The sequence below is a fragment of the Ascaphus truei genome, unplaced genomic scaffold (genome assembly GCF_040206685.1).
Source record: "Ascaphus truei isolate aAscTru1 unplaced genomic scaffold, aAscTru1.hap1 HAP1_SCAFFOLD_2056, whole genome shotgun sequence".
Taxonomy (NCBI): Eukaryota; Metazoa; Chordata; class Amphibia; order Anura; family Ascaphidae; genus Ascaphus; species Ascaphus truei.
This window is the reverse complement of record NW_027454964.1, coordinates 1,090-26,756: the sequence shown is the minus strand read 5'-3', so window position 1 is coordinate 26,756 and position 25,667 is coordinate 1,090. Positions and strand designations below refer to the sequence as shown.

The following is a 25,667-nucleotide window of genomic DNA, read 5'->3' as shown; positions in this document are numbered from 1 at the left end:
GCTGACTGTGCCTGTGACTTATACAGACGTCTGGTAGGAAGGTCAGAGAGATCTCATGTTCTACTGATCTATCATTATAATAATAATGACAAAGTTATTATATGGAGCACCATTGTACAGTGCAGCACAATCCTACAATGGGACGCTGAGAGTTTTATATACACGTGAATTGTTTTACCCTTTCTATGGGTCAGCATGAGGGGACACTCTGGAGTGGAAAACGGATATGAAACTGGAGCTCGTCTTGAGTTGGAGATCTCTTTCTTATGTGCATTGTACTATAATGTAATATATGTATTGTATACTAGTGTACATTCTGTACATTTCCATACACACAATGACAGAGATTGCAGTGGACACTTGGACATGTTAAACATTTTCTCACAGGGAAGTTGCATACAGACTAGAAAGAGAGAATGAGACATTGATCAGATACACGTCTATTCCTGAAGATTATCCCAAGCATATCTTGCCCGGTGTATTACAATACCCACAGCTCAGACATTGGAGGGTCACTGTCCAGTCCCCCCACCAGGTCACATGGCATCCCTTATCCACGGTGATATCACAACAGAAAAGATGACGTTACAATCACATCACAAAATTGTCTCTTGTGTTAACCCCTTTTGACCCAGATAATAAAGCACTCGGTGACGTCCATACACAGCTTTGATGCCGTCAGGTCAGTCTGCGGGGTCAGAGGTCAGCGGGAGGCATTTCCTGTGCTTGGAGAGTTTCTCAATGTTATCCATCCAGGAACACTAGAAATAGGGGAGACAGGTTCCGTCTGTTCAGGTGACCGTAATAAAGCAGCAGGCCCCACACCAACAGAACCCCTCCAACGCAGCACATTTCTGACCAAGTGAACGAATAATTACTGGTAGCAAACAGGAAGTGTTTCTAATTAGCTGCAGAAGAAAGATGTGGAGCATCTGTAACACAACATGACATCTACTGTACACTTCCCAGTTTTACGGAAATCAATATTGTGACAGCAGGGCAGCAAGGTTAGGCCCACTCGTTGCCCCTACTAGTCAAGATAGCGATCCAGGTACAGGGTCAAAATATCCATCTCAGAGCCACAAAATGGCCACCAGCCACGTTAATAAGTTATCCCCAGTTATCTGTGCACAGCATTTATTATGTATCTGTTGTTTGTGTGTATTACTATGTGACGCAGTGTGTGCTTGGGCCACTAGCAATGGTTGAGTGGCCGGCCTTTGTGTGGGGCCAGGTGCAGAGTCTCTGGATAATGATGAGGTGGGGAAAGGCGAGCCCTCCTGCTGGGAATTTACATACTCTAAAAGCGGAGCATTGTTCTCTCCCCAGCAGCCAGGTGTCTGCTTTGCGGGATAGACCTGTAAAGTTGGGTCCCAGCCCTGTCGGCTCCATTCCTATTGGGCAGTTCCAGTTTCCCACCCCCTGGGGCTGTTCTTCGGCGCGGTCACAGCCCACCGCCATGAGACTGAGCGTCACAGTGGAGGACAGGTCTCTGCTGATTGGTCGGCACTCAGTTCCCCATGTTTCCAGATGGAGGCTGTGTAACTATACAAACCGATGCTGATCAGGGCTTCACAGTGGTTCATGGTCGGTCTCGGTGTCAAGGGGCCAATCCGGAAAGTGAACTGTACGGTGCCAAACATCAACACTGTAAATAAGCATTCAATATAACAGTCCCCTCATTGTGCCCCTGGCTGTCACACCTCAACAAGGGACCAAAGTGCTCTTCAATGGTCCCAGTATCATGCGTGAGTAACATTAGGTGAGTCACATAAAGGGGTTTACTAAACAATCACTTGCTGATGTCCAATAACTGTCACGGTACAGTGTGACTGTGCCAAAACAAATACAATTCTAGTCTATACCCACTAGCATAGTAAAGTGCCACTAACCCGGTCCTCCGATGGGGTCACCCCACGAGTCTAGATCCTACATACTAGGGCACCCCACCCGTCAGCCGGACTATACCAGCTCAGAGAGCGGTTTCTGGGGGTGGTGTGGGTCTGCACAAAGCCAGAAATCTCCACAACCCCCAGAACACACAAAGTTATAAAAAAGAACCCAACAATTTGCCTTACCGGGAGTCGAACCGGGGATCCAGACTACCTAAGACACACAGCTAAGGCTCAGGGACCCTGGCTGAGTGAATTACAGAAAGAAATAATGTTATAAAAATAATGTGGTAAGGTGTGTCCCACGGGATCACACCCAGAACCTTGGGATGCAACTCAAAATATTATTATGAAATAAAACTCCGGGACCAGGCGGTAAAATACACAGAGAAATCCCCTCCGGCACTTCTACCTATTCGGTATCTATTCAGTATCTGCACCGGGGATTACACTGATAACTTAGCCAGACAAAGGAGGGACCAAACTGAATGTAACCCTTTCACATCACAGTAAAGGATAAGATTGGCAGCTTTCCGCCATTTTCAGGTGTTCACTCAGAGGGTGGGGAGCAGCTGGTGCAGGTCCTGCTGTGCTCGCCGGTAGAATAACATTAAAGCTAAGCAATGGAAAACACAAGGAATTACCCTCCAGTTAGTTATTACTATGGGTTAGCAGGCACGCTATAAAAAGGCAGACTGGCACAACGGCAAGGACAGTGCATTGGGACCACAGGAGATGTGCAGAGATTCTCAGCACCAGCATACAGAGCGACCTGTTTATATGCAAGGTTGGGGACCGCTTAGCCCTCTCTCAGTGACCATGACATTAATGTGTTCCTAGCCCCCCTGCCAGTGAAAGGGTTAATGAGATCAGGTGGAAAGCTCAGAGAAGAGGGGGCCCTCTCGTGTGCTGTGCTGGTCAGTCCCTCTTACCAGCACTTTGGTGACCTGGAGAACGGAGACTTGGTACTGGGTGAGAGCCTGCATGTTCAAGGTCAGTCTGTCCAGCTCAGCAAGCAGCTCCTGTGCGGCTTCCTCAAGATCTAGGGAGAGGATTTACCCGGTGTGACTGTACGCCCTGTAATTACCCAATGTGCAGTCAGTGTCACCGCATGTCACTATCTAGTGTCACAGTCAAAAGGCTGTCACCAGCACTGTACATGTATATAATGCATCCTATTGTCACATGGCATCACTCCAAAGGTTTCTGCTGACCTTTCACCCCAGTCCCCCTTGAACTTTCACCCCAGCTCCTTCCTGACCTTTCACAGCAGCCTGTGGGTCAGCAGCATCCATGCTCCAATTGCTATTTCTTCTCCTCCTGTATACAGCATATATAATATATAAGTGCAGGGTGTTACAGTGTATCCCTGTATATAGTGTTTAAGTGCAGGGTGTTACAGTGTATCCCTGTATATAAGTGCAGGGTGTTACAGTGTATCCCTGTATATAGTGTATATAAGTGAAGGGTGTTACATTGTATCCCTGTATATAGTGTATATACGTGCAGGGTGTTACAGTGTATCCCTGTATATAGCATATAAGTGCGGGGTGCTACAGTGTATCCCTGTATATAGTGTATATAAGTGCAGGGTGTTACAGTGTATCCCTGTATATCGTATATATAAGTGCAAGTAGTAGGGAGGCATACATTATGTCAAACTTTTTTTGACAGGTACCACGCCCCCTTTTCCCCTAAGCCCCGCCCCTTTTGGCCTTAAACCCGCCCTATGTCCCGCCCCTTCCGTATCCGGTCCCGCCCCATCCGTATCCGGCCCCGCCCCCTGCGCATTTTTAGGTTGCCGCCCCCTGCGCCAAAAAAAACGCGGTTGACGCCCCCTACGCCAAAAAACCGCAGTTGACGCCCCCTACGCCAAAAAAACGCAGTTGACGCCCCCTAAGCCAAAAAACCGCGGTTGACATCCCCCAGACTCCATTTTTTATTATGATGTGCATTTTTTATTCTTTTTTGTGATTGGTGCGTACTGTTGACGTAGATTGGAGGGGGCGTATACATACGCGGGGCATGTCCGGGCATGTTTATAGGCTTTTGGGGCATGCCCGAACATGTTTTTTTCATACTGGGGCATGTCTGGACATGTTTATTCTGAAATAACGCCGTGCGCATGTCAGAAAAGTTCAAATGACGTTGAAAAGAGGGCGTAGCATTTTTTTTTAAATTCAGACAGAATACGGCTTTAAGAGGCTAAACCCTCAAGTGTCAGGGTGGCCGAGTGGTTTAAGGCGTTGGACTTAAGATCCAATGGACGTATGTCCACGTGGGTTCGAATCCCACCCCAGACATAATATTTTTATATATTTTTTTTTTATTTGTATATATATTTTTTATTTGTATAGAGACGGTACAGGGATTAGCCGCAACAGTCGGGGGTTACATATAAATAAAAAGCACAATTGTATGAGTCAAAAATTGCTTATTTTATTTTTTAAAAGATAACACAGTTTTCACCAGGAAATAATTACAAGACGTATTTACAAGTAAAAAAGTAAAACGGCTGTTAAGGCCTTAATAGACTAAAAGCATCTAGAGGCGTTGAGTTAGTACGATACATAGTATAGAGGGACAGCAATACAATGTCTTATTTTACAGAGGGAAAAAAAAAAAAAATTAAACAGCTTATTTACAGTTTCAACCAGTCAGCCGACGGCAATAATAGACTACCCCTCCTCTTGTTTAGTAAATAACCCGGCGGGGATGTTAAGCCAGGGGCACTTAAAGAACTGTAACGCAAATCAGAGGTTCTTTTCTGCGGAGTTAAAAGGGATGATGAAGGAGGGTTCGTTGTATCGGGGGGCAGTATTTTTAAGCGATCCAGGCTTTCTCTATTTGTTGCATTACCCACAACCGATGAGGGGATATTCAGTTCAGCCATCGCAGCCAGAAAAGGGCTCCAACCCTGTGGTATTTTACGCTTTGTAACAGTGTGACTTTGTGTAACACCGCGTACCAAATCCAGTAAATTAGAGCCCGGTATAACCTGTTTTTTATAAATAAACTCCCCTTTGTCATTCCAGCTTGTAATATGTTTAGCCTGAAACATTTTACTGAGCAATAACTCTGCATTTTTCTTGAAGCGGACATTCACGTTAGTAACAACCTCACGAATCAAATTGTCAGGCGTATCTGATGATGCAATATCCTGGAAATGTAAAGGGTGAGAGGCTGTTTCATCAGTGGGCATTAAAAGGGTTAGGCGGTTCTTCTCCCCGTCGCTCTGTTTAGCATGCACCAAGTATTTCTGCAGTACAGTAGTGTATCTTTTTATCTTTTCATCCTCTGATAAATTATGGCTATTTAAGATCGCATTAATGTCTGTATCTAGGCGATGCATGGCAACTTCACGTATGTCGCCCACTCGTTGTGGGGGGCGCTGTAAACGATCCATATCTTGTTTGGGGACCAGGTACATTTTCTCAGCATATTCCATTAGCGGTTAGTGAGAAGGCCAGTCAGCAGCGGTATAGCAAAACCCAAAAGAGAGCCAATAAAGCCGCCGGACTGCTTCACCAGGCGTTTCTTTTTTACAATTGTAAATTTTTTGTCGCTCAGCTTTTTTATAATTTTACGCCACTTTTTAAGTATGCCAATTTGCCGTTTTGATAAAGGTATTTTACCTTTTAGAGCATTGAGGGCTATCTCGCATATGGCGGTGACTAAATCATTAGATGCTGAACACAGAATAACTTTTCTTTGCTTTGGTGAAGCCCTTATTAATGCTTTTAAAGTATGCCAATTGCGGCGTAGTCGGTTAGACATGTTTACAACGGCGGAGCGACTACAAGTAATGACAATTTACAGATAGTTATCTCTTTTTAGAAACGCTTTTTTTTTTTAAAACATAAACTGTGGGGTTGTCAGGCGGAAAGATACCGGTTCTTAAGCGGTACTCATCAGGGGTCGTGGCTCTTAAATCTACTAACAAAAAACCATAGGGGGACCGTGTGGCATCTTCAAATGCCTCTAAAAAGAATTGTGATTTACCAGGATACATTTGACGAGCTAAGGTGTTAATTTGTAATTTATCCCTTGGATTTTTAAAAAGAACCATATATTTAGTGTTTAAATTTATGGTTCTGCTTTTTTTACCCTGGCAAAAAACATTTTGTACGAGGTACATGATACTGAGGTTTCTGTGATGCACATACTTGGTGAATGCTTTTTCAATTTCAGAGCTCTCACTGGCTGCTTCCATCAAGTCATCAACGATTGTCAAATTCACTTTACCAGGGGGAAAAAGAGCATCGTCATTAAATGTAGCGGGTATACCCTCAATAAATCTAATGTGGGGCATAGTGCTTAACAGTTCATCATAAAGATATTGCCAGCATGCATAAAACCATACGATATTATCAGGTCGGTGCGACAAGTGAGTGCTAGAATGTTGCAAAAGCTGTTTAACAAAATAGCTTTTCCCTGAATTTGACGGCCCGGCTAAAATACATGAGAAAGGATGTTGAAGCCTGATATCCATTACAGATTTATAATTAGTAACCAAAGGGTAGGGTTGTGAAGTCGTTGGTCAGCTGTCGTTTCGTGTACACACACTTTTGTGTTTTCTGTAGAGGACGAGTCTCAATCTGCCAGTAACGTTTATTTCGGACAATCCCAGCCTGTTGTACCACAATCTTTTTCTGATCTTCAGGATCAGAGTGTAAGGGGTAGTCCAGGACAATATCTTTTAAAGTGTCAAAGTTAATCAATTCAGCGTTTGCAGCGTTCAGTGTTATACCTTTAACTTTTAGACACGTTTTACCAGTAGAAAGCTTGTAACCGTAAGTCTTGGGACCGGCGGAAACAAATTCTGTAATGTGTGTACCATTCGGTAGTTCACTAGTCAGCTCCCCTAAGTAGTCACCCAGAGGCGGATTCCAGTCACCTGTTTTGCTAACAAAAATGACAGAGTCAGTGTCATGGTAGAGACACCGCTCTTGTAGCTTGTCCAAAACATTGTACAGTTCAAGACGGGCATAGGCCGTCGTAAAACAGGCAATAAAAATATTGACATTACGACCTACAGTGTATCCCTCCTTTGTATACTTCCAGCTAACCATGGCCGTGTCATCATCTAGGAAGTCTAAAGATGACACATCGTATTGCGTTGAAAAGGCGTAACCAAAAAGTTCATCAGGGCTTGTTACAATGCTTGTATTTTGTAAATTAGTCTTTTGACCGAATTTACCCCACAAAGAATTTAGAAACAGTTTAGAAATTTGTCTTTTTGCCGGGTTAATGTCTATTTTATCAGCGCGTAAACGTATACCCTCTTTTGAAAAATACTCGCTGATGTATTTTTGTTTTTTGACCTCGTCTGTACACCAGCTGGGGTATCCAGATGCCTCCTGTTTGTCCCGGAGGTGCACCTTAATGTATTTAGCAAACAATTTTTTTGTATAACATGCAAAGTGCCAAATTTCAAAAATTTTACACAGCCGGTACCCTTTCTTCAACGCTGCCTGGATTTCAACGGTACACCACGTACCGGTCAATGAGCGCTCCTCATCCGTATGACAGCAAGGCGTCGTCTGATTGGTGACGGCGCATGTGCTGCATAGCGGAAACATGAGCTTGCCATTCATTTTAACAGGAAGGATGGGGAAAAATAAGCCTCTAGGCGGATAGACTTTTACTTTAGCAATCCCAAAGTACCTGTCAAAAGAGAGAAAATTCTCATAGATGATCTTAGGGTGACCGGTGGGGTACATTTTGGTTTTGTTGATAAAAGGATACAAGCTGGTAAAATCATAGTAATGTATACTCTCACCGGGCGCCGTTTTGTGGTACAGCTTAATAGCGTTTGTGCGGCCGCCGTAAAGTGCATCACGGGGGTTCATGGGTTGTGGAAAATCACTTTTAAGTAGAAACGCCTTTAGATCCGTATCGGTCTCTAACATGTGTTTCCACTCGTGCTCCCACAGCTCACGCACCGCATAGCCACATTTGGTTTTTAGAAAATGTGTTTTGATGGCTGTTTTGTGGTACAATTGACCATATGTGAGAGATGTAACAGTGTTTGTATCTTTTTCATTGTAACACATGGGACAGCCGTGGTAAAAGCAGCCGTTGAATTCAAAGGCTGTTTGAACACCATTAATCACCGCATAACCATCCAGAAAATAGTTACCCACCATCTTTTCACCGCCCCTTAAAGCATGTTGTATGACTATATTCTCCTTGTAGGCCACATACAGTAGCCACTGTGTGGCGGGCGTAGAGAAGCGTTTTTTTGTGATGTTGTAATTGTCAGGGGGTACAATGGCGATGGTGTTACTGGGTAAAAATTTGAGCCGATACATAGCCATGCACACAGAGGCGAGGGTTGTCAGCTGAAAGGGGTCCACATTATAGACATCTTCCTCACCAATCTGAGACTCACGGTCGCTCATTACCGTATGCTCTGTCATTTCTATGACACTGGTTCTAAAGCAGATACAGGCTTTCTTCAAAATTTTTACATCCTCAATGCAATAGCTTTTAAGCTCAGCCTGAAAATTGAAATCACAATGTTTGTTCGCTTCATACCATGTCATGAACCCCGTTTTCTCGTCGGCCATCATGTACTGGGGGCCGTAATGCTCTATAGAGGGCATAGAACCGCTGTAATTTTGATTCTGTACTGTGTTAAAAAAGTGTGGGAAATATCCTTTACTGCCTGTAAACCCCAGGGCCTGTGGCAACTTACTGAGCTTCATGGGGAGGAAATTTAAAGAGTCGATAAATCTGATATTCAGATCAGGTATTGTTACACATAATAATTTACCGCCTTGTGCTAGTAATTCTATTTTTATCTTCTCTTTAAGCAGCTGTTGCACCACAAAATAGGAATCGTAACGGCCGGCATTATGTGCGATGAAAGTGTACTCCCTAAAGGGCCTGTCTATGAATTTTTTTACAAAATCAGCCAAACACTCTGGACCCTGGAACTCCCAACCCACAGTGCCGTCTAAAGACTGGGCACAACCTTTTTCTTCATCATCCCTTAAAGGCATGGCGTAGACATAATTTGGTATGTGTACGCCCGTCTCCTGCATGCACTCAAAGTCATAAAAAATGTAGTTGTCAGTGAGGACCGGTGGTTTGTATGGGCGCATGTAGCACAGGTGATTGTCAAAACTGGCGATGTAAGCATAACAGACTCTACACTGCAAACCTCTGCATTCATCATGATCGTCATCTGTGTAGCGACCGCAACGGTCGCAGTATTTCTTGCGTTTACAATCTATTTTAGCAGCTTGGGCTAGTTTCTTGTGTTCACTCAAACAATCCTGTGAACGACAAAATGCCCGACACATAGGACACCTAGGCATGTCTGCTATGACCTCAACACAATTCCGTCTGTGGCACGATCGGCAAAAATAGCGGCATGAATGGTTATTTTTGTGAGCGAATGGAGTATGACAAAAATCGCAAAAGTAATTGGCCCCGATGAAAGCGTTTATTTTTTTTACGCCAAAGTAATGTGTGTCTTCATGGTATATAAATAAAACCCTCTCTTTGCAGGGCTCACTTGTATTAAAAAACTGCCATTCTCCCCGATTGTGGTAGAACACTTTAATGGTTACATTCAAGTGCTTTTCAAAGTCGGGTATGTCGCTAAAACTGACTAGACGATCATCAGGAATACCCAGGGTGCGATGTATCAAACGTGCTTTCTCCAGTAACACAGCGTCAGCCGTATCTCTCTTTTCTAACAGGGCACAAAGACTGGCTGCTAGACACAAGTTATGGCTGTCGTTATTTAAGTCAAAGAGTAATTGTCTTTTTTTGTTTACGATGCGACTGTAAGGCGTTGAATTAATGCGTCTACGGTGCATCACACCACCAACTCTGTTCTTAACAATTATGACCAATAGTCTTAAAGTACCGTCACCAAGAACCTCCGCGTTGCTTTGTAACATGTTTGCCACATGTTCCAAAAACGTCTCAGCGCTTAAGGCGTCCTTAGAGCGTTTAATAGAGTATAAAGCTCTATTTAACGTGTCACCGTCTAGACGTAATTGCACCATGTCATGGGGTCCTATGTCGGGCAGTAGTCTATTCAATGTACACTGTATAGAATCATGTACCGCCTGTAATGCCACTGAAAATGATGTTATACGATCAAGATTTACAAATTGAAAATGTTCAAAATGTTCCACAGCATTAAAATTTTGTCGTACTCTTTGGTACTGCGCTACACGTTCCAAAAATACAGACTGATCCGCCGCATCGTTAGGGGGCTGTATTATCAGTGGTGTATGTATTTCAACACTATTTTCAACCGGCAGTACAGACCTTTCAACATTAATTTCATTTACAGATGACTCTGACTGTACAGAAATTAATGGCATTATACCCCTCTGGGGATGTTCGACCGCAATTAAGTTGGGGCTCATAACGGGGGTCGATAAATCACCTGTACTAACGGGCATTAATGAGCATTCTGGCGTGTGTTCTGAGTTGTTGTCTACAACATAATTTATCTGCTGGCTGCTCTGCGTGCTTCTGTTTAACGTGGGGTGTTGATCTAAGCCCCTGCCCACCATATTTAGTCATGAATTGGTTAGTAATTGGGCCCCGTTGCTAAATACAGTCGTTAAACGATCAAGTTTTAGTTTGAACGCCGGCTCCATACACATGTTGCGTTCGACATGAGGCACCCAACAATGTGAATACAGTTCACGCATGAATGCGTTGATAGACCTCTTTACATCCACCCAGAAAAGGTATTCAGTACAACCCCGGCTCTCAATGTCAGATTCGTCCTCTATACACAGCGCTGTTGTGGCTTTTGGGTGTGTATTGTCAGTACACGGTGTTGTTATTATTACGTCGTGTATTATGTTTTGGTTGTTGGCCCCTGAATCCCCCTTTAGATGCATTACACCCTTGTGAAATATATCGCTTGAACGGCGAAGCCTTAATAACAAGGCTTTCATGCGCTCTAAATCGCGTTCATGCTCTTTCACAAAAATCAATGTTTTCAAGTCGCTTATTACATTTTCTATAAGCCGATTTAAATCTATCCAAAAAACAAAATGATTATAGAACCATCGCCAATAATGCGGTGTATCAATGTCATTAATCGTCGTACAGTTACCTGACTGACCTTTCTGCGCCCCATGATCATTGTTTGTGACAATCGTGATGTCCTGTAAAGGAAACCCTTGACTTTTACTGTTTGTGACCGGTGTGATGTCCTGTAAAGGCACCCTTCGTCTTTTAATTGTTGGCTGTGCAACAGCAGGGTCATTTACACGTGGGCGTCTGCCAAAGTCAATTCTACGCAATATATTTTCCAACTGGGCTTGTTGCAGGCCTGATACAGGTGTTGTGTTTATGCGTGCTGACTCACCGCCGGTGGCACGCGAAATGATATCCGCCTTTGCTGTTGGGGAGTTCAACATTGTAGCTGGTGGTGGTTCGATTGTAACCGTAACCGTTGTTGTTGGTCGCTTTACACCGTACAAAGCTTTTGATGTGCTGGGCTGCTCATTGTCGTGTGCAGGGGTACATTTATCAGGAACACGTCTAGTGGCATGCCTTACGGTCGTCTTTGAGGCTAAAAACATCAACAACAAAAAAAAAAAAAAGAATACTGTCAGCTCATTTCATTAATAGATTAAAGTCCAGACAGCTTGAGGAACTATGTTAGTACTACATTACGCAACATCACGTATATAGATGCTTGAATTACAGCACAATAGACTCACCATGCTTTTCAGGTTGCGGGGCCCGTGGTTTCTTGTTCTGGGTTTGCATTTCAGCGTTGACTTTCTTTTCAGGTTGCGGGGCCCGTGGTTTCTTGTTCTGGATTTGCATTTCAGCGGCGACTTTTGGGCTTCTAACGCTTTGGTGCCGGTGCATTTTTGAAGCTGTGAACAATGACCTCATTATTAAAAAGTTTTATAATAGACAGCAGCATTTAAAAATAAAAAAAATAACTACACAATTATTGTGGCTGCATGACCCCTAATGTCGGCTATAAAAAAAAAGTGTAATAAAATGAATAGAAACACTATCTTAGTCCACTTAGATATATAATTACAGCCGTAATCTATAAAGTTTTAAATAAGTTCAAAACATGTCTATAGTGTTAGTTTTAAATATAACAGCGATACATTGTCATACAGTACATACCCCGTTTTTGATTTGTCATTATGGACGGATCAGGGTTGTGCTGTTTGATCGTACGTTTGACAGATCGTACACCGTTTTCCGTACCCCCCTTGGTTTGTTCTGTACGGCATAAAAGACCGCATAGGCGTTTATTCATGTACACAGGTAACTTTAAAAGTAAAAAAAAAAAAGTATATGCAACCGCTTTTATATAAATACGCACCATCGGTAACCTGTTTTCCAAATCGACAGTCTAGAGCGTCATTAGCCAACCGCTCAGCTTGAAGTGCAGCAGCCAAAACTACATGAAAGAAAATTACAAAAATAAATAAATAATAATAAAGAAATAAAAATAAAAAAAAAGAGCTGTCTTAAGCGGCCTCTGTCGATTCTTACATTCTTGGTCTGCCTCTGTGGAACTCCCCTGTGTATTTTCGGCAATATATGTTTGGAAGCGGTCAGCCTGCATGTATTATAAAGTACAATCAATTCTAGGCCTTTAAATATTATCATTAAAAGTCCTTCAATATAGTCTGATAAAAAAACGGACAAAAAACAAAACAATCAATGCTATTAAAATACACTAAATATCATGATATAAAATAGATGATACTATATTATCACGGGGGCCCCCTTTTTAGAAAAATAAAGTACATTAAATGTTACTTTGAAAAGACATATATGAATAAAACAATACACTTGCCCCTTTTTAGAAAAATAAAGTACATTAAATGTTACTTTGAAAAGACATATATGAATAAAACAATACACTCAATATACGCTAATAAAAAAAAAAAGGTCCTGTATATTACATAAAGTTTACATAAAAATACATTCAATGCCCTTAAAATACAGTAATTAGCAGTCTATAAAATAATATATCAAGGGTTTAGGTATATTATATCACATTTTTAGGTCTAATATATTATGGCCTTAGGTTCTACAGTATGTACTATATTATCAACGGGGCCACTTTTTAGAAAAACATTAAATGCTACTTTGAAAAGACATATATGAATAAAACAATACACTCAATATACGCTAATAAAAAAAAAAAGGTCCTGTATATTACATAAAGTTTACATAAAAATACATTCAATGCCCTTAAAATACAGTAATTAGCAGTCTATAAAATAATATATCAAGGGTTTAGGTATATTATATCACATTTTTAGGTCTAATATATTATGGCCTTAGGTTCTACAGTATGTACTATATTATCAACGGGGCCACTTTTTAGAAAAACATTAAATGCTACTTTGAAAAGACATATATGAATAAAACAATACACTCAATATACGCTAATAAAAAAAAAGGTCCTGTATATTACATAAAGTTTACATAAAAATACATTCAATGCCATTAAAATACAGTAATTATCATTCTATAAAATAATATATCAGGGTTTAGGTATATTATATCACAGTTTTGAAAAAAAGACAGACATGAATAAAACAATACAGTCAATATTATGTTTACTCACCATGCCGTTATATTGAGAGCACTGCTAGGCACAGACTGGATGTAAGGGCACTCACGATCAATGAGGCTAGAGACAGAAGTATTTCAAAAGCCCCCTCTTAAATAGTTTTTTCTTGAGGCTCTAACAATTCGTAGCTCCACCTTCAATGGCTAGTGGGGGTGTGAACAATCCTCTTGAGGCTGTCTTGTTCTTTGTTTAATAGCTTTAATTATTATAAGGTCTGTTCTTAACCCTTCTGATTTATTATATATATATTTATTTATTTTTTACTAACTTATCTATATTATCAAAGTGCTGCAAAAGACCATAAAAATAAAACAAAACAAGACATTGTTGGCAGTGTATAATATAATTAGTCTTTTATTAAACATTACACATCAGACACATGTTTTTAAAAAAATGGCCTTATATATTTTTATAACAGGCCACACATTTTTGTGTACAGTCAATGTGTACATATCGCCGCTTAAAATGGCTCATACGCTTTCTCACAAAATTAGCGACTATGCGGTCATTTTTTTTTAAATCATTAGTGAAACTTTTTAAGATCTCTTCAAATGTTAAACCTTTACACATGTGATGAATGAAAAAAATACAAAATTCACCGCAGACAGAAGACAAAGTATCTTGCAACTGTGCGTTCTGAAACGTTATACGATTCACGTTCGTATTTAAAAACTGTAAAATTTCTTTAGGAAAGAGTTCACTTTTTGGTGATAATCCGTATGAGTCGAAAAAATGTCCAGAACCATCTGTATCAAAAAAAATCGCCAACCAGTGCTCACCAGGACCGTTATGAGGATGTGTATTTATGATGAAACATGTGGGTGCATTTGTCAGCGCGCGACGGGGTAATAAATCGCAGGGGTAAACTCCTTGAAACAATCCACGGGTGAATCGATCGGCGCTTAAAAACTGTGTTATTTGCACGGTATTCATTCTTTTTTTTTTTATTCAGAGAAAGTCATATAACACTTCTCTTCTCTGATTTATCTCAATAACGTTATCAAAAACGCCGTACACAATAATATTAACGGTTCTATCCAGAGCCCTTGAAAAGCGTATTTCAGCCCTCAGGTTTCCATTGCGAATTAGTGAGAAGTGACCACCGCGTTCCTGATCGGGTGACAAATCAAACGCAAATAGCGTGTACCCCTCAACATACTCTTCACGATTAATGAGAAATCCAGCGTCTGCATTTTGTTTACCGGCAATTTGTACCAGGGCCATGTATTCTCTAATAGAATTAGCATTCTCAAAGTCTGGTTGAAACGGTTTTGTCGGTATTTGTTCGCCGTCTAAATACAGCGCTGCAAAATTCACATGGTTGTGTTTGAAACAAAGGGGGTTTTTATCGTAAGCACCAGAAAAAGCGTCATTATCAACGAATCCTATAATGACCAGTTTGGGTAATTGACCCAAAAACAGGTTTTCTAGATTGCATACGCGACTTCCGACCGCGATGCTATAAATTTTCATCCCCACACGGTCGATAGTGTATTTTGCGTTGCCGCTTAAAAGCCCCTGCGCATGACCTATGCGCACTGCCGGCGCAATTTGCACCCTTTTGACAAACAGCGACGCGTTTAGAATTTGAATCTTAAACGGCTCAGCCTCAGCAGACATTAAACAAAATGTATCTTTATTTCTAGTGAGTTTAATTTTTAAGTCCAGACCGTTCAGTATAAGTTTCTCTTGAAAAAATATATCGCTATGTAGATGTCCCAGTAATTCTACGGCTTTACCACGTTCTGTCATTTGGGAACGCTTTGTAAAACCATGGTTATCACCACCCACTGTGCGGGTTTGGTGTTGCCCCGCTGTATCCTTGTAAAATAAACCGGTGGTAAACTGCGTGGATAATGCATCAGCGCTATAGTTCAGAATTGTTTCAATATACGCCCGATATGCGTACAGGTTATTGGATTGCGATATGAGTCTGTCCCCCAAAGTTACATCTAACTGATTGAAAAGCGTTGCTATCGGATAATTGATTAGACTCACGCGTGCTCCATCAGCAATCGGTGTATTGTCCTGTTTGACGATTTTACACGTAATGTAAATCAAAGTATTATTGAGGTCGAAATAATGTTCCCCGTTGCCAGCGATATAAAACTCCAACGGTGCCGTTTCTGAAAGGGCGGCCAACGGTTGTATTTCCACATACAGACTTTTTTCTATGCTCGTCTGTGTAGGCTGTATTTCAAAGATATCCAGTTCAGATTTAGCGCATTCTATGGAGTTGGTGTGAATAAACGCCATGCTGAAATAACTTTTATTTATTTTTTTGTCTTGTCAAATGAATCAAAAGATGTCGTTTAAGTTCTGTCGCGAGGTTTTTTTCTTCTTTCTGACGTTGCGACTGTTCTTTTTGTTTTGATAACGGGTTGTGCTGGGTGGGAATGCAACGCTGCGCTTGCGTTTGCCTTTAGCACTGCTTCTACTGATGTACACGAGTCCTGATCCGTCTTGTGCTGCACCACCCATTTTATTCGTCACAGCGGTTGAAACACGACCCACAACGTCTCTAGCGATATTTAGTGCTGCAGTTTTTACATGAGGTTTTACAATATCAAAGCCGCGCCTGAATAAAGGCACCGCCCGTCTAAAGAGACTGCGGAAAACGCCTGCTAATCCACGGCCGTACATATAAGGGCTCCCATGAAAGCCCTGTAAGCCATTTCCCGCTTGTGCTCTATAGTACATACTGTAAACCTGTGGTTCTCCATAGTTTTTAACAGCCACCATGTTGCCGGACCCTCAATACAGAGAGCCTTTGCGCGGGCGAAAGTGCAGTTTTACAATGGCCTTCCCGTACTTGAATGAGACGTTCTTATTTTGGTCGTTCTTTATCTCGATTGTAATGCAATCGATGTGATATTTACTGACGGGTATGTAATCAGGCTTTATGTAGCGCTGCGTAATGATATCATTATTATTGCCGGTGATTTCAACAGTCCGCAGTAGGGGGACAAAACTGTGACCTACGCGTTGATGCATAATGATATCGGTATAAACAAATATTGTATAAAAGCCGTTTTTTATATCTGCACATATTTTATCACATTTTTCAATTTTATCGATATTATTAGAATCCATGCCTAGAATGTTCATCATACGCTCTGAGGCTGTAAAGCGATGTGAACCCGGAACAGATACTGTTCTTTCAAAGTCGTCATATTTCAATTTCACTTTACTGATGGCCATCGCCTCGTTAATAGACCTAATCAATTCATTAATATCACTATAATACCCCGCTTTTACCATGAAGTTTGATTTAATGGCGTTTAGCGTTGATACATGTAATGTGCTGTCTGGCGCAGCATTCCGTAACGGCGGTCTTAGTTGTGTTACAGATACGTTACCGTCCACGTTTTCAAATGTATTCCAAGTATGCGGATACTGTATTTCTGTTAAAGCAACCTCCCATTCACCTTTTAAAATAATGGGCTTGGCTAGTTTTGTCGTATAATTAGAAATGTCATTTTGGGGGAACGTTTCGTATGACGCATTACTAGGCAGCGTTACATAAAAGGCAATATCCTCCATGGTGACGTCTTTTTACAAACGAGTTAGTTGTGCTTTTTCTATCCAGCTGTTGAATTTTGTAGGGTATCCACACCATTTAACGTAGTAGACGATTTTACGCCTTACGCTTTTTTGTTTTAATATCTTCTCAATTCTGTAAACGCGATTTAAATTCTTTGGTATTTTTTGTATCTCTTCAGCGTAGAATGAGCCTTCTATGGCCTCACCAGCGCTATCTGTGATCTTATACAGCGGTTTTACGCCTTTCGTGCGTACATCAGCAATAATAAATATTTCATCTGTAAAGCACTGTTCATAACCCTTTGTAAAAACTCCTTTATATTTTGATATCCGAACGTGGTCTCCAATTTTTAAAAGTGGCTTAAGTTTCTTAGAACACACATGTGACCTATAAATAGTATTCCAAACGGTGAGAGAATTCGCTTGTGTTACATCCTTTGGCGCACACTTAATGGTGCGATGTGGCGTGTGGTTATAGCTGTATATTAAGTCTGATAACACATCGCTGTACCTGTGCGTATTATGTGCTGTGAAAAAACGCCACATTTTCGTTTTTAATGTCCTATTAAAGCGTTCAATAATGGCTGCCTTAACGGCGTTGCCGGCGATGAACCTGTTAACGCCATATTTTTGGAGCAGTAAATTAACATTCTTATTCAAGAATTCTTTACCCCCGTCAGTTTGTAACTTTTGAGGCACCCTTCCCTCTAAAAAAATCTCTTGTAACGCATTAGCGACGCTTAACCCTTTTTTATTTTGCAACAATTTTGCCCAGGCGTATTTTGACAAAATATCGATAACGGTCAAAATATAACGATTTCCGTCGTTACACTTGGCAAAATCAATCATTGATACGAGGTCGGCTTGCCACTGCGAATCGATATTGGACACTAAAATCATATTCCTTTTGAAATTTTTTCGCGCCGGTTTGTATAACGTATAGACATCTTGCTCTGAAAGATAATTTTTGACCGTTGCGTTTGAAATACCGTATTTTTGTGCTGCATTATTTAAACTCTGTATGCCGCCAAAGGAACCAGGCGTTTTCGGCGTGTAATATATTTTTCGTAATTGTGCATCCGCTTTTTTTGAGCTTGTATGGCTATGCATTCTTTAATAGTATTTCATAAAACAATATAATGCTTCTATGGTGTTTTCAGCTTCTGTTTAAAACAATCTCCCGCAGTTCAAGGCTCTTCCAAGTCTTTTGAAATGCCTTATTTACCGCTGTTAATGAGGCTGTTCCCACGACACCTCTGCTCTCAGTTAACAACCATGGTGTTTGTCTAGCTTCTTGTCATTATGACCCCACACCATCTGCTAATGAGGTTATTGCGTCAATTGCTATGACACGCTTTTCAAAGACTTTTGAAATGACTTATTTACTTTTTTTACTATGGCCCCACAACATCTGCTAATGAGGTTATTGCATCAATTGCTATGAAAAGCTTTTCAAAGACTTTTGAAATGACTCACTTACTTTTTTACTTGTAAATACGAATTGTAATTATTGCCTGGTTGAAACTGTAAATAAGCTGTTTAATTTTTTTTTTTTCCCTCTGTAAAATAAGACATTGTATTGCTGTCCCTCTATACTATGTATCGTACTAACTCAACGCCTCTAGATGATTTTAGTCTATTAAGGCCTTAACAGCCGTTTTACTTTTTTACTTGTAAATACGTCTTGTAATTATTTCCTGGTGAAAACTGTGTTATCTTTTAAAAAATAAAATAAGCAATTTTTGACTCATACAATTGTGCTTTTTATTTATATGTAACCCCCGACTGTTGCGGCTAATCCCTGTACCGTCTCTATACAAATAAAAAATATATATACAAATAAAAAAAAAATATATAAAAATATTATGTCTGGGGTGGGATTCGAACCCACGTGGACATACGTCCATTGGATCTTAAGTCCAACGCCTTAAACCACTCGGCCACCCTGACACTTGAGGGTTTAGCCTCTTAAAGCCGTATTCTGTCTGAATTTAAAAAAAAATGCTACGCCCTCTTTTCAACGTCATTTGAACTTTTCTGACATGCGCACGGCGTTATTTCAGAATAAACATGTCCAGACATGCCCCAGTATGAAAAAAACATGTTCGGGCATGCCCCAAAAGCCTATAAACATGCCCGGACATGCCCCGCGTATGTATACGCCCCCTCCAATCTACGTCAACAGTACGCACCAATCACAAAAAAGAATAAAAAATGCACATCATAATAAAAAATGGAGTCTGGGGGATGTCAACCGCGGTTTTTTGGCTTAGGGGGCGTCAACTGCGTTTTTTTGGCGTAGGGGGCGTCAACTGCGGTTTTTTGGCGTAGGGGGCGTCAACCGCGTTTTTTTGGCGCAGGGGGCGGCAACCTAAAAATGCGCAGGGGGCGGGGCCGGATACGGATGGGGCGGGACCGGATACGGAAGGGGCGGGACATAGGGCGGGTTTAAGGCCAAAAGGGGCGGGGCTTAGGGGAAAAGGGGGCGTGGTACCTGTCAAAAAAAGTTTGACATAATGTATGCCTCCCTACTACTGGTGCCCATTATAAGTAATTAACACGTCCAAAAACGAAATTTGGGCTCTGCTCCAATTTTTGGTAAACTTTACCGGGGTATTAAGTTGTTCTAAATTATGTAAAAGAACTCCACCAGTTCCTCATCATTACCCTCCCAAATAAAAAAAAAAAACAGGTCGTCTTTGTAACGACAGTAATGAATCATTTTATCATAATAGGTGGTATTAAGAATGAACTGCTCTTCAAAATCTGACATATACAAATTGGCATAGAAGGCTGCCACATTACTTTCATAGATTGATGTACATGCACACTGCTGTACAGGCATACCCTGCATTAACGTACGCAATGGGACCGGAGCATGTATGTAAAGCGAAAATGTACTTAAAGTGAAGCACTACCTTTTCCCCACTTATCAATGCATGTACTGTACTGCAATCGTTATATACTGATGTAAATAACGCATGTGTAACAGGCTCTATAGTCTCCCTGCTTGCGCACAGCTTCGGTACAGGTAGGGAGCCGGTATTGCTGTTCAGGACGTGCTGACAGGCGCATGCGCGAGCTGCCGTTTGCCTATTGGGCGATTTGTCCTTACTCGCGAGTGTACTTAAAGTGAGTGTCCTTAAAGCGGGGTATGCCTGTATGGTGCTGGAGGGGGTACTTATCTGCCGGTGCACTGGGTCCAGGGAGGTCCAGACATCCCAGAGGAATACAGTGTAGATAACGGAAGCAGGCACACGGACTTATGCAGAAGGTATTTAATGTGCCACCAAAGGATCCAACGTTTCGGCAAAGACACTGCCTTTATCAAGGAGAGGGCTACTCCGCCGAAACGTGGGATCTTTTGGTGGCACATTAAATACCTTCTGCATAAGTCCGTGTGCCTGCTTCCATTATCTACGTTGCCACATTACTTCCCATAGCCGTACCAGTGATTTGCAAATACAAACTTATTTTGAACCTGAAATAGTTCTTATGCAAAATTAAATGCAATAAAAGCATAATATAATCAACTGGTGGGGTTCCTGTGTGTTTGGTTTCTAAATTTTCTCTGACCGTGTTCAATCTGTGATTATGAGGAATGATACTGTAGTGTAAAGACTGGTGACGTCTATGGCCACCAGGAGTATGTCTTTATCCTGTAGTGGCAAAGATCTTATTTTGTCCAGGAAATCAAACTTGTCTTTTATATAGGATCTAACCTCAATAACAATTGGCTGTAGAAACGTGTCTAAGAAAATGGCTAGGGGCTTGTTAATTGAACTGGTTGGCGATATGATAGGCCTGCCAGGAGGGCTGTGCAGACTTTTATGCACTTTTGGCAACAAATATAAAACTGGGCGCCGTGGGTTATCCATTGTTAAGAAATCTGTTTCTGCCTCAGTGAGCCATAGGTTACCCAAACCCAGTGGGAGAATCTTGTCAATCTCCTGCTGATATGTGCTCGTATGGTCGTGGTTTAGTATAGCAATTATCATCCGCCAACTGTCTATAACCCTCAGATCTATATTGTACGTAGTTTTGCGAAACTAACGCTCCCCCTTTTTCCGTTTTTTTATTTTTTTTTTAAAGATAATCTTTGGATTCTCAACCAATTTTTTCAGGCAATTTTAAATCTGATGATCAAATCCGTAGTGCTCTGGATCCACTTTTATTTTACTCGGCTTGGATTAACCTTGACAGGTACTCCTTGAAACATCAGCACCAGTAACTGTATTATTTTGATTTTTCTTTTTGGTTTGCAGCATACCACTCTTTGAATTATTCATGGTCACATGCTTTACATATATCAATAAGAAAGAAAAAAAAAGGGGGGGGGGGTACATTTTTCACAACTGTGAACTTTTGCAACGTGGCAGAAAATTGACAATCTTCGTGAATATCAACAGAAAACCTGCAAAAAAACACCATTAATTCACAAGTTCTGCAGACAACAGCAATCGGCAGCCATCTTATTCCCTTTTCGTACCTGCGCCAGTGATTGTTGACTGTCACCCATTGCCAGAAAGCATTATTGAAATCCCTGCTTTCTGATTGGTTAACATTCTGGGCATTATTCATTCAGTAATGGGACAGAATTTTTGGTGCCTTGCCAAGTTTTTATTTCCAGCCAATCCGCTTTCACTTGTCAGAGCAGCTCACAAACAGGGGAGGTGATTGGGCAGGAGGCAGCAGCCAGACACTGACTCCTCCCCCTTACTGCTTGCCGAGAGCTCCGCACAGGACATAGTGAGGAGGGAGAGTTTGTGTATCTGTGTAGCTGCGGTTTGTGTGTTTTATTTTTATTTATTTATAAAATGTTTTACCAGGAAGTAATACATTGAGACTTACCTCTCGTTTTCAAGTATGTCCTGAGCATAGAGTTAAGACAAATAATACATGGTTACAAATACAGTTACATAAATGAACAGGGTATATATACAAGACATTGCATGCACAGTTAAAGAAAATATATATTATAGGCTTATGTAACAGTTACAGACCAGATTAAAATGTGAGACATCCTTAGTTTTGAAAGAACTTAAACTGGTGGTGGATGTGAGAGTCTCTGGTAGGTTGTTCCAGTTTTGGGGTGCACGGTAAGAGAAGGAGGAACGGCCGGATACTTTGTTGAGCCTTGGGACCATGAACAGTCTTTTGGAGTCTGATCTCAGGTGATAAGTGCTGTATGTGGTAGGGGTGAGGAGCTTGTTCAGATAGATGGGTAGCTTGCCAAGAAAGAAGGCAAGACAGGAAAGGTGAACTTTGCACCTAGACTCAAGTGATGACCAATCTAGTTCTTTGAGCATTTCACAGTGATGGGTGTTGTAGTTGCATTGGAGAACAAAACGGCATATTGAATTGTAGAGGGTGTCAAGTTTGCTAAAGTGGGTTTGGGGTGCTGAGCCATATACTATGTCTCCATAGTCGATAATTGGCATTAGCATCTGCTGTGCGATACGCTTTCTGACCAGCAGACTTAGGGAGGATTTGTTCCTGTAAAGCAGGGGGGCGCAAACTTTTTTCCCCGCCCCCCTGATGGCTGTCCCCTCGCTCCCGCGCCCCCCCCAACCCCAACTTACCCGCGCTCCGGCGTAATGACGTCACGTTGCCATAGCAACGTGACGTCACATGACCTCGCGGCGTCATTTTGACGCCGCGTTGCCATGGCGCCGCAGGGAGGAAGCCGCCGGAGCCACGGTAAGTTAGGTTTACAGAGGCCCTGCAGCTCCCCCGGCACTTAATTTAAGTGCCTTCGGGAAGCGCGCGGGGCCTCTGTAAACCCCGCGCCCCCCGTCGGCAGTGTCGCGCCCCCCCTGGGGGTCGCGCCCCACAGTTTGCGCACCGCTGCTGTAAAGTACACCTAGTTTGGCATACTGTAGGTCTTGGATGTCAGGGTATCAATGTGCATTCCAAATGTTAAGTGGGAGTCAAACCATATGCCCAGGTATTAAAAACTAGTGACAGGAGTTAGGGTGGTGATAGCATTCTTTCTGATCTGGAGCTCAGTCACTGGAAGCGTAACAAATTTAGTGTTGTCAGTGTTTAAAAACAATTTGTTTTGGGAAATCCAGTTTTCGAGTCTCAAAAAATCAGACTGAAGTATGTGTTGAAGGTTGGAGAGGCTATGATTGTGTGCATATAGGATTGTGTCATCTGCATACATGTGGCAGTGGACACATTTTCCCATGACTTTAGATAGAATTGGGAGAAGGGAGATTGGCCTGTAGTTTTAGACAGTGTTTTTGTTCCCACTTTTGAAGATTGGGACAACTCTGGCAGTTTTCTAGGTCTTAGGGATATGGCCTGCAAACAGGATAGAGATTACTATGGAAGCTATTGGTTTGGCAATGGCTGGTGTGTGTACTGTAGCTGCAGAATGTGTATACGTGTACGGTAGCTGCAGTGTTTGTGTGTGTGTGTGCTTTATTGTTTTTAGAATTTTGTTTTTATAAAAAAAATCTAACTATACAGAAGGGTCTATTAATTATGAAAAAAAGTTTTCTATTGTGTTTCTATACAGAGTGGGAATGCAGTGTGTGTTTGTGTGTATAGATGGGTGGTTGCAGAATATGTATAGAGGGGGGGGCTGCAGGTTTTTTGTTTTTGTTTACAGAGGGGAGGGAGCAGCAGTGTGTGTGTGTGTGTGTTTGTGTGTGTGTGTGTGTGTGTTTATAGAGGGCTTTAGTGTATTTACAATTTTATTTTAATAAACAAGTAGAGTAAAAGAACAAAATAAAATTGTATTGTATGTCTTTATTTATATAGCGCCATTAATGTACACATTTTATATGTTGAATATGTTTATAAAAATCAATATAACTATACAACAGTGTCTATATTATTTATGAAAAACATAGATTTAGCCTATAATCATAATAATCCCCTCAGAATAGGGCATTACTGGCCAATAATGCCCTGGCTGGAAGAGTTGAAGGCCCGAGGCGAAGCCGAGAGATATTAACCCAGCCAGTGCATTATTAGCCAGTAATGCCCTGTTCTGAGGGGATTATTACTTAAATAATTTCTGAAAATACTAACTTTTAACTTGCATATGGCTAAAGCTGAAGGGTGGGTGAATGGATCGAAGTCATTTTTAATCACCACTTATATCTGATTCTGCCCGGATATTATTTCCTTAATTAATTTGCCTGTAGCGTTTTCGTTGTAGCGGCTATTTTTCTTCCAAGAATGTGTCATCCCAAGTTGTCCATGATTAACAAGGAGATAACGCATTTTCCTGGCTATATTCTTGAAAATTCTAACAGCTTGCATTCATTATAAACCAGCTCATCAAAACATGTTATTTGATTAATTTATTGTCTGACATGTATCCCTTAAATTAATTGCAAAACACTTTTTTGAACAGGCTGTGAAATATGTTGTAAAAATCTTTGATAAGTAAATGATTTTTAAATTAACATCTGGCTATGAATAATCATTATTAGAATTAAACAGAAATAATACGGAACATTAAACCTGTTTTAACCTCTTCCTATTAGAATGTTTCATCTTCAATCCAATAGTATGAGTCCTATAGTGAGCATGTTGGGTGCCATTTTGTCTCTTAGAGCAGGGGTGCTCAACTCCCCCAAGCCCCCTCCCGCTCCCCTCCCCCCCCATCCTGACAGGTCACAGGTCAGGTCTTCAGGATAGCACAGGTGGCTCAATCAGAATGTGCTGCAGCAGGGACTGATTAAACCACTTATGCTGAAGCTACTCTATCCTTTAAACCTGACCAGTTGGAGGGCGGGAGTTGAGCTCCCCTGTCGTAGTGAATAATTTGGCAATGGAGTGGTACTATAACTCTTGCAATGCCTTCTCGACAACACGACTGATAAATAGGATTTTTTAATACTTGGATATGAGACCATCAATACAGTATGTTAGTACAGAAGCTCTGTGTCCCACTGCTTGATTACATTGCAGTTTTAAGACAAACTGTACAATGATTCTAGAAATAACTATATTGTAATGTTTTGTGTTAATGTCTTAATCAGTGTCTCAGATGTTTTGCAGTAATGTATTCATTACACCACATGCAATACCTAGTATTCTTGCTGCCACATATCATGCGTGCATTTAAAAATGGCATATAGCAGTTGGACATCTCCAGAACTTGCACAGGAACCAGACTGCATGTTTTAATTTCACCACATGTGTTCCCGTCGTACGTGATATCTCTGATGCTCATTAAAACCCAGAATTGTCATTAAAGATCATGTGCAAATAGCATCATAAAAGTGACCTTCAAGGTTAATTGTTTTAATGCCTTTAATGTTTCCAGTTTCCAGTGCATGTTAAGGCCAGGACACGTTTCATACTGTATGCTTTCTCAGTAAAATGCAAGGCTAAAGAGAGGTGCCTCCTTATTTAATGGTGCAATACCACATAGATGGCCAAAAAACAACATTTTATTAATATATATATATATATATATATATATGTATATATATATATATATATATATATATATATATATATATATATATATATATATATATATATATATATACACCATATTATTGGCTCCATTAATTAAAACGAAACATGCTAAAAGCAAATACTGTAAGTGGCTGATTCTGTTTCTTTTGAAACTAATTACAAGTTGTGTTTCTTAAAGCAGC

At 41.1% G+C, this 25,667-nt stretch overlaps 2 protein-coding genes, 1 long non-coding RNA gene and 2 other non-coding genes across 5 annotated transcripts; 1 reads left to right on the top strand and 4 right to left on the bottom strand.

The window, feature by feature from the left end:
- Window positions 1-365: 365 nt before the first annotated feature.
- Window positions 366-3,312, bottom strand: LOC142477224 (uncharacterized). Its single transcript, XR_012792254.1, has 3 exons — window positions 3,154-3,312; window positions 2,825-2,934; window positions 366-761 (listed from the first exon to the last, which is right to left on the bottom strand). It is a non-coding gene; the product is annotated as an uncharacterized LOC142477224 (long non-coding RNA).
- A 799-nt stretch (window positions 3,313-4,111) lies between these two features.
- Window positions 4,112-4,195, top strand: TRNAL-UAA (transfer RNA leucine (anticodon UAA)). Its single transcript has one exon. It is a non-coding gene; the product is annotated as a tRNA-Leu (tRNA).
- A 100-nt stretch (window positions 4,196-4,295) lies between these two features.
- Window positions 4,296-12,614, bottom strand: LOC142477223 (uncharacterized). Its single transcript, XM_075582220.1, has 5 exons — window positions 12,405-12,614; window positions 12,232-12,309; window positions 12,030-12,128; window positions 11,603-11,764; window positions 4,296-11,451 (listed from the first exon to the last, which is right to left on the bottom strand). The coding sequence occupies exon 5, from the start codon at window positions 10,433-10,435 to the stop codon at window positions 6,398-6,400; it is 4,038 nt and encodes a 1,345-aa protein (XP_075438335.1). The 5' UTR covers window positions 10,436-11,451; window positions 11,603-11,764; window positions 12,030-12,128; window positions 12,232-12,309; window positions 12,405-12,614; the 3' UTR covers window positions 4,296-6,397.
- A 1,831-nt stretch (window positions 12,615-14,445) lies between these two features.
- Window positions 14,446-15,753, bottom strand: LOC142477225 (uncharacterized protein F54H12.2-like). Its single transcript, XM_075582221.1, has one exon. The coding sequence runs from the start codon at window positions 15,751-15,753 to the stop codon at window positions 14,446-14,448; it is 1,308 nt and encodes a 435-aa protein (XP_075438336.1).
- Window positions 15,754-18,906: 3,153 nt separating this feature from the next.
- Window positions 18,907-18,990, bottom strand: TRNAL-UAA (transfer RNA leucine (anticodon UAA)). Its single transcript has one exon. It is a non-coding gene; the product is annotated as a tRNA-Leu (tRNA).
- Between the last annotated feature and the right edge of the window lie 6,677 nt (window positions 18,991-25,667).

Coding starts and splice junctions, on each gene's coding strand:
- LOC142477225 (XM_075582221.1), bottom strand. CDS start 15,753: ATGGCGTTTATTCACACCAACTCCATAGAATGCGCTAAATCTGAACTG.
- LOC142477223 (XM_075582220.1), bottom strand. CDS start 10,435: ATGGTGGGCAGGGGCTTAGATCAACACCCCACGTTAAACAGAAGCACG.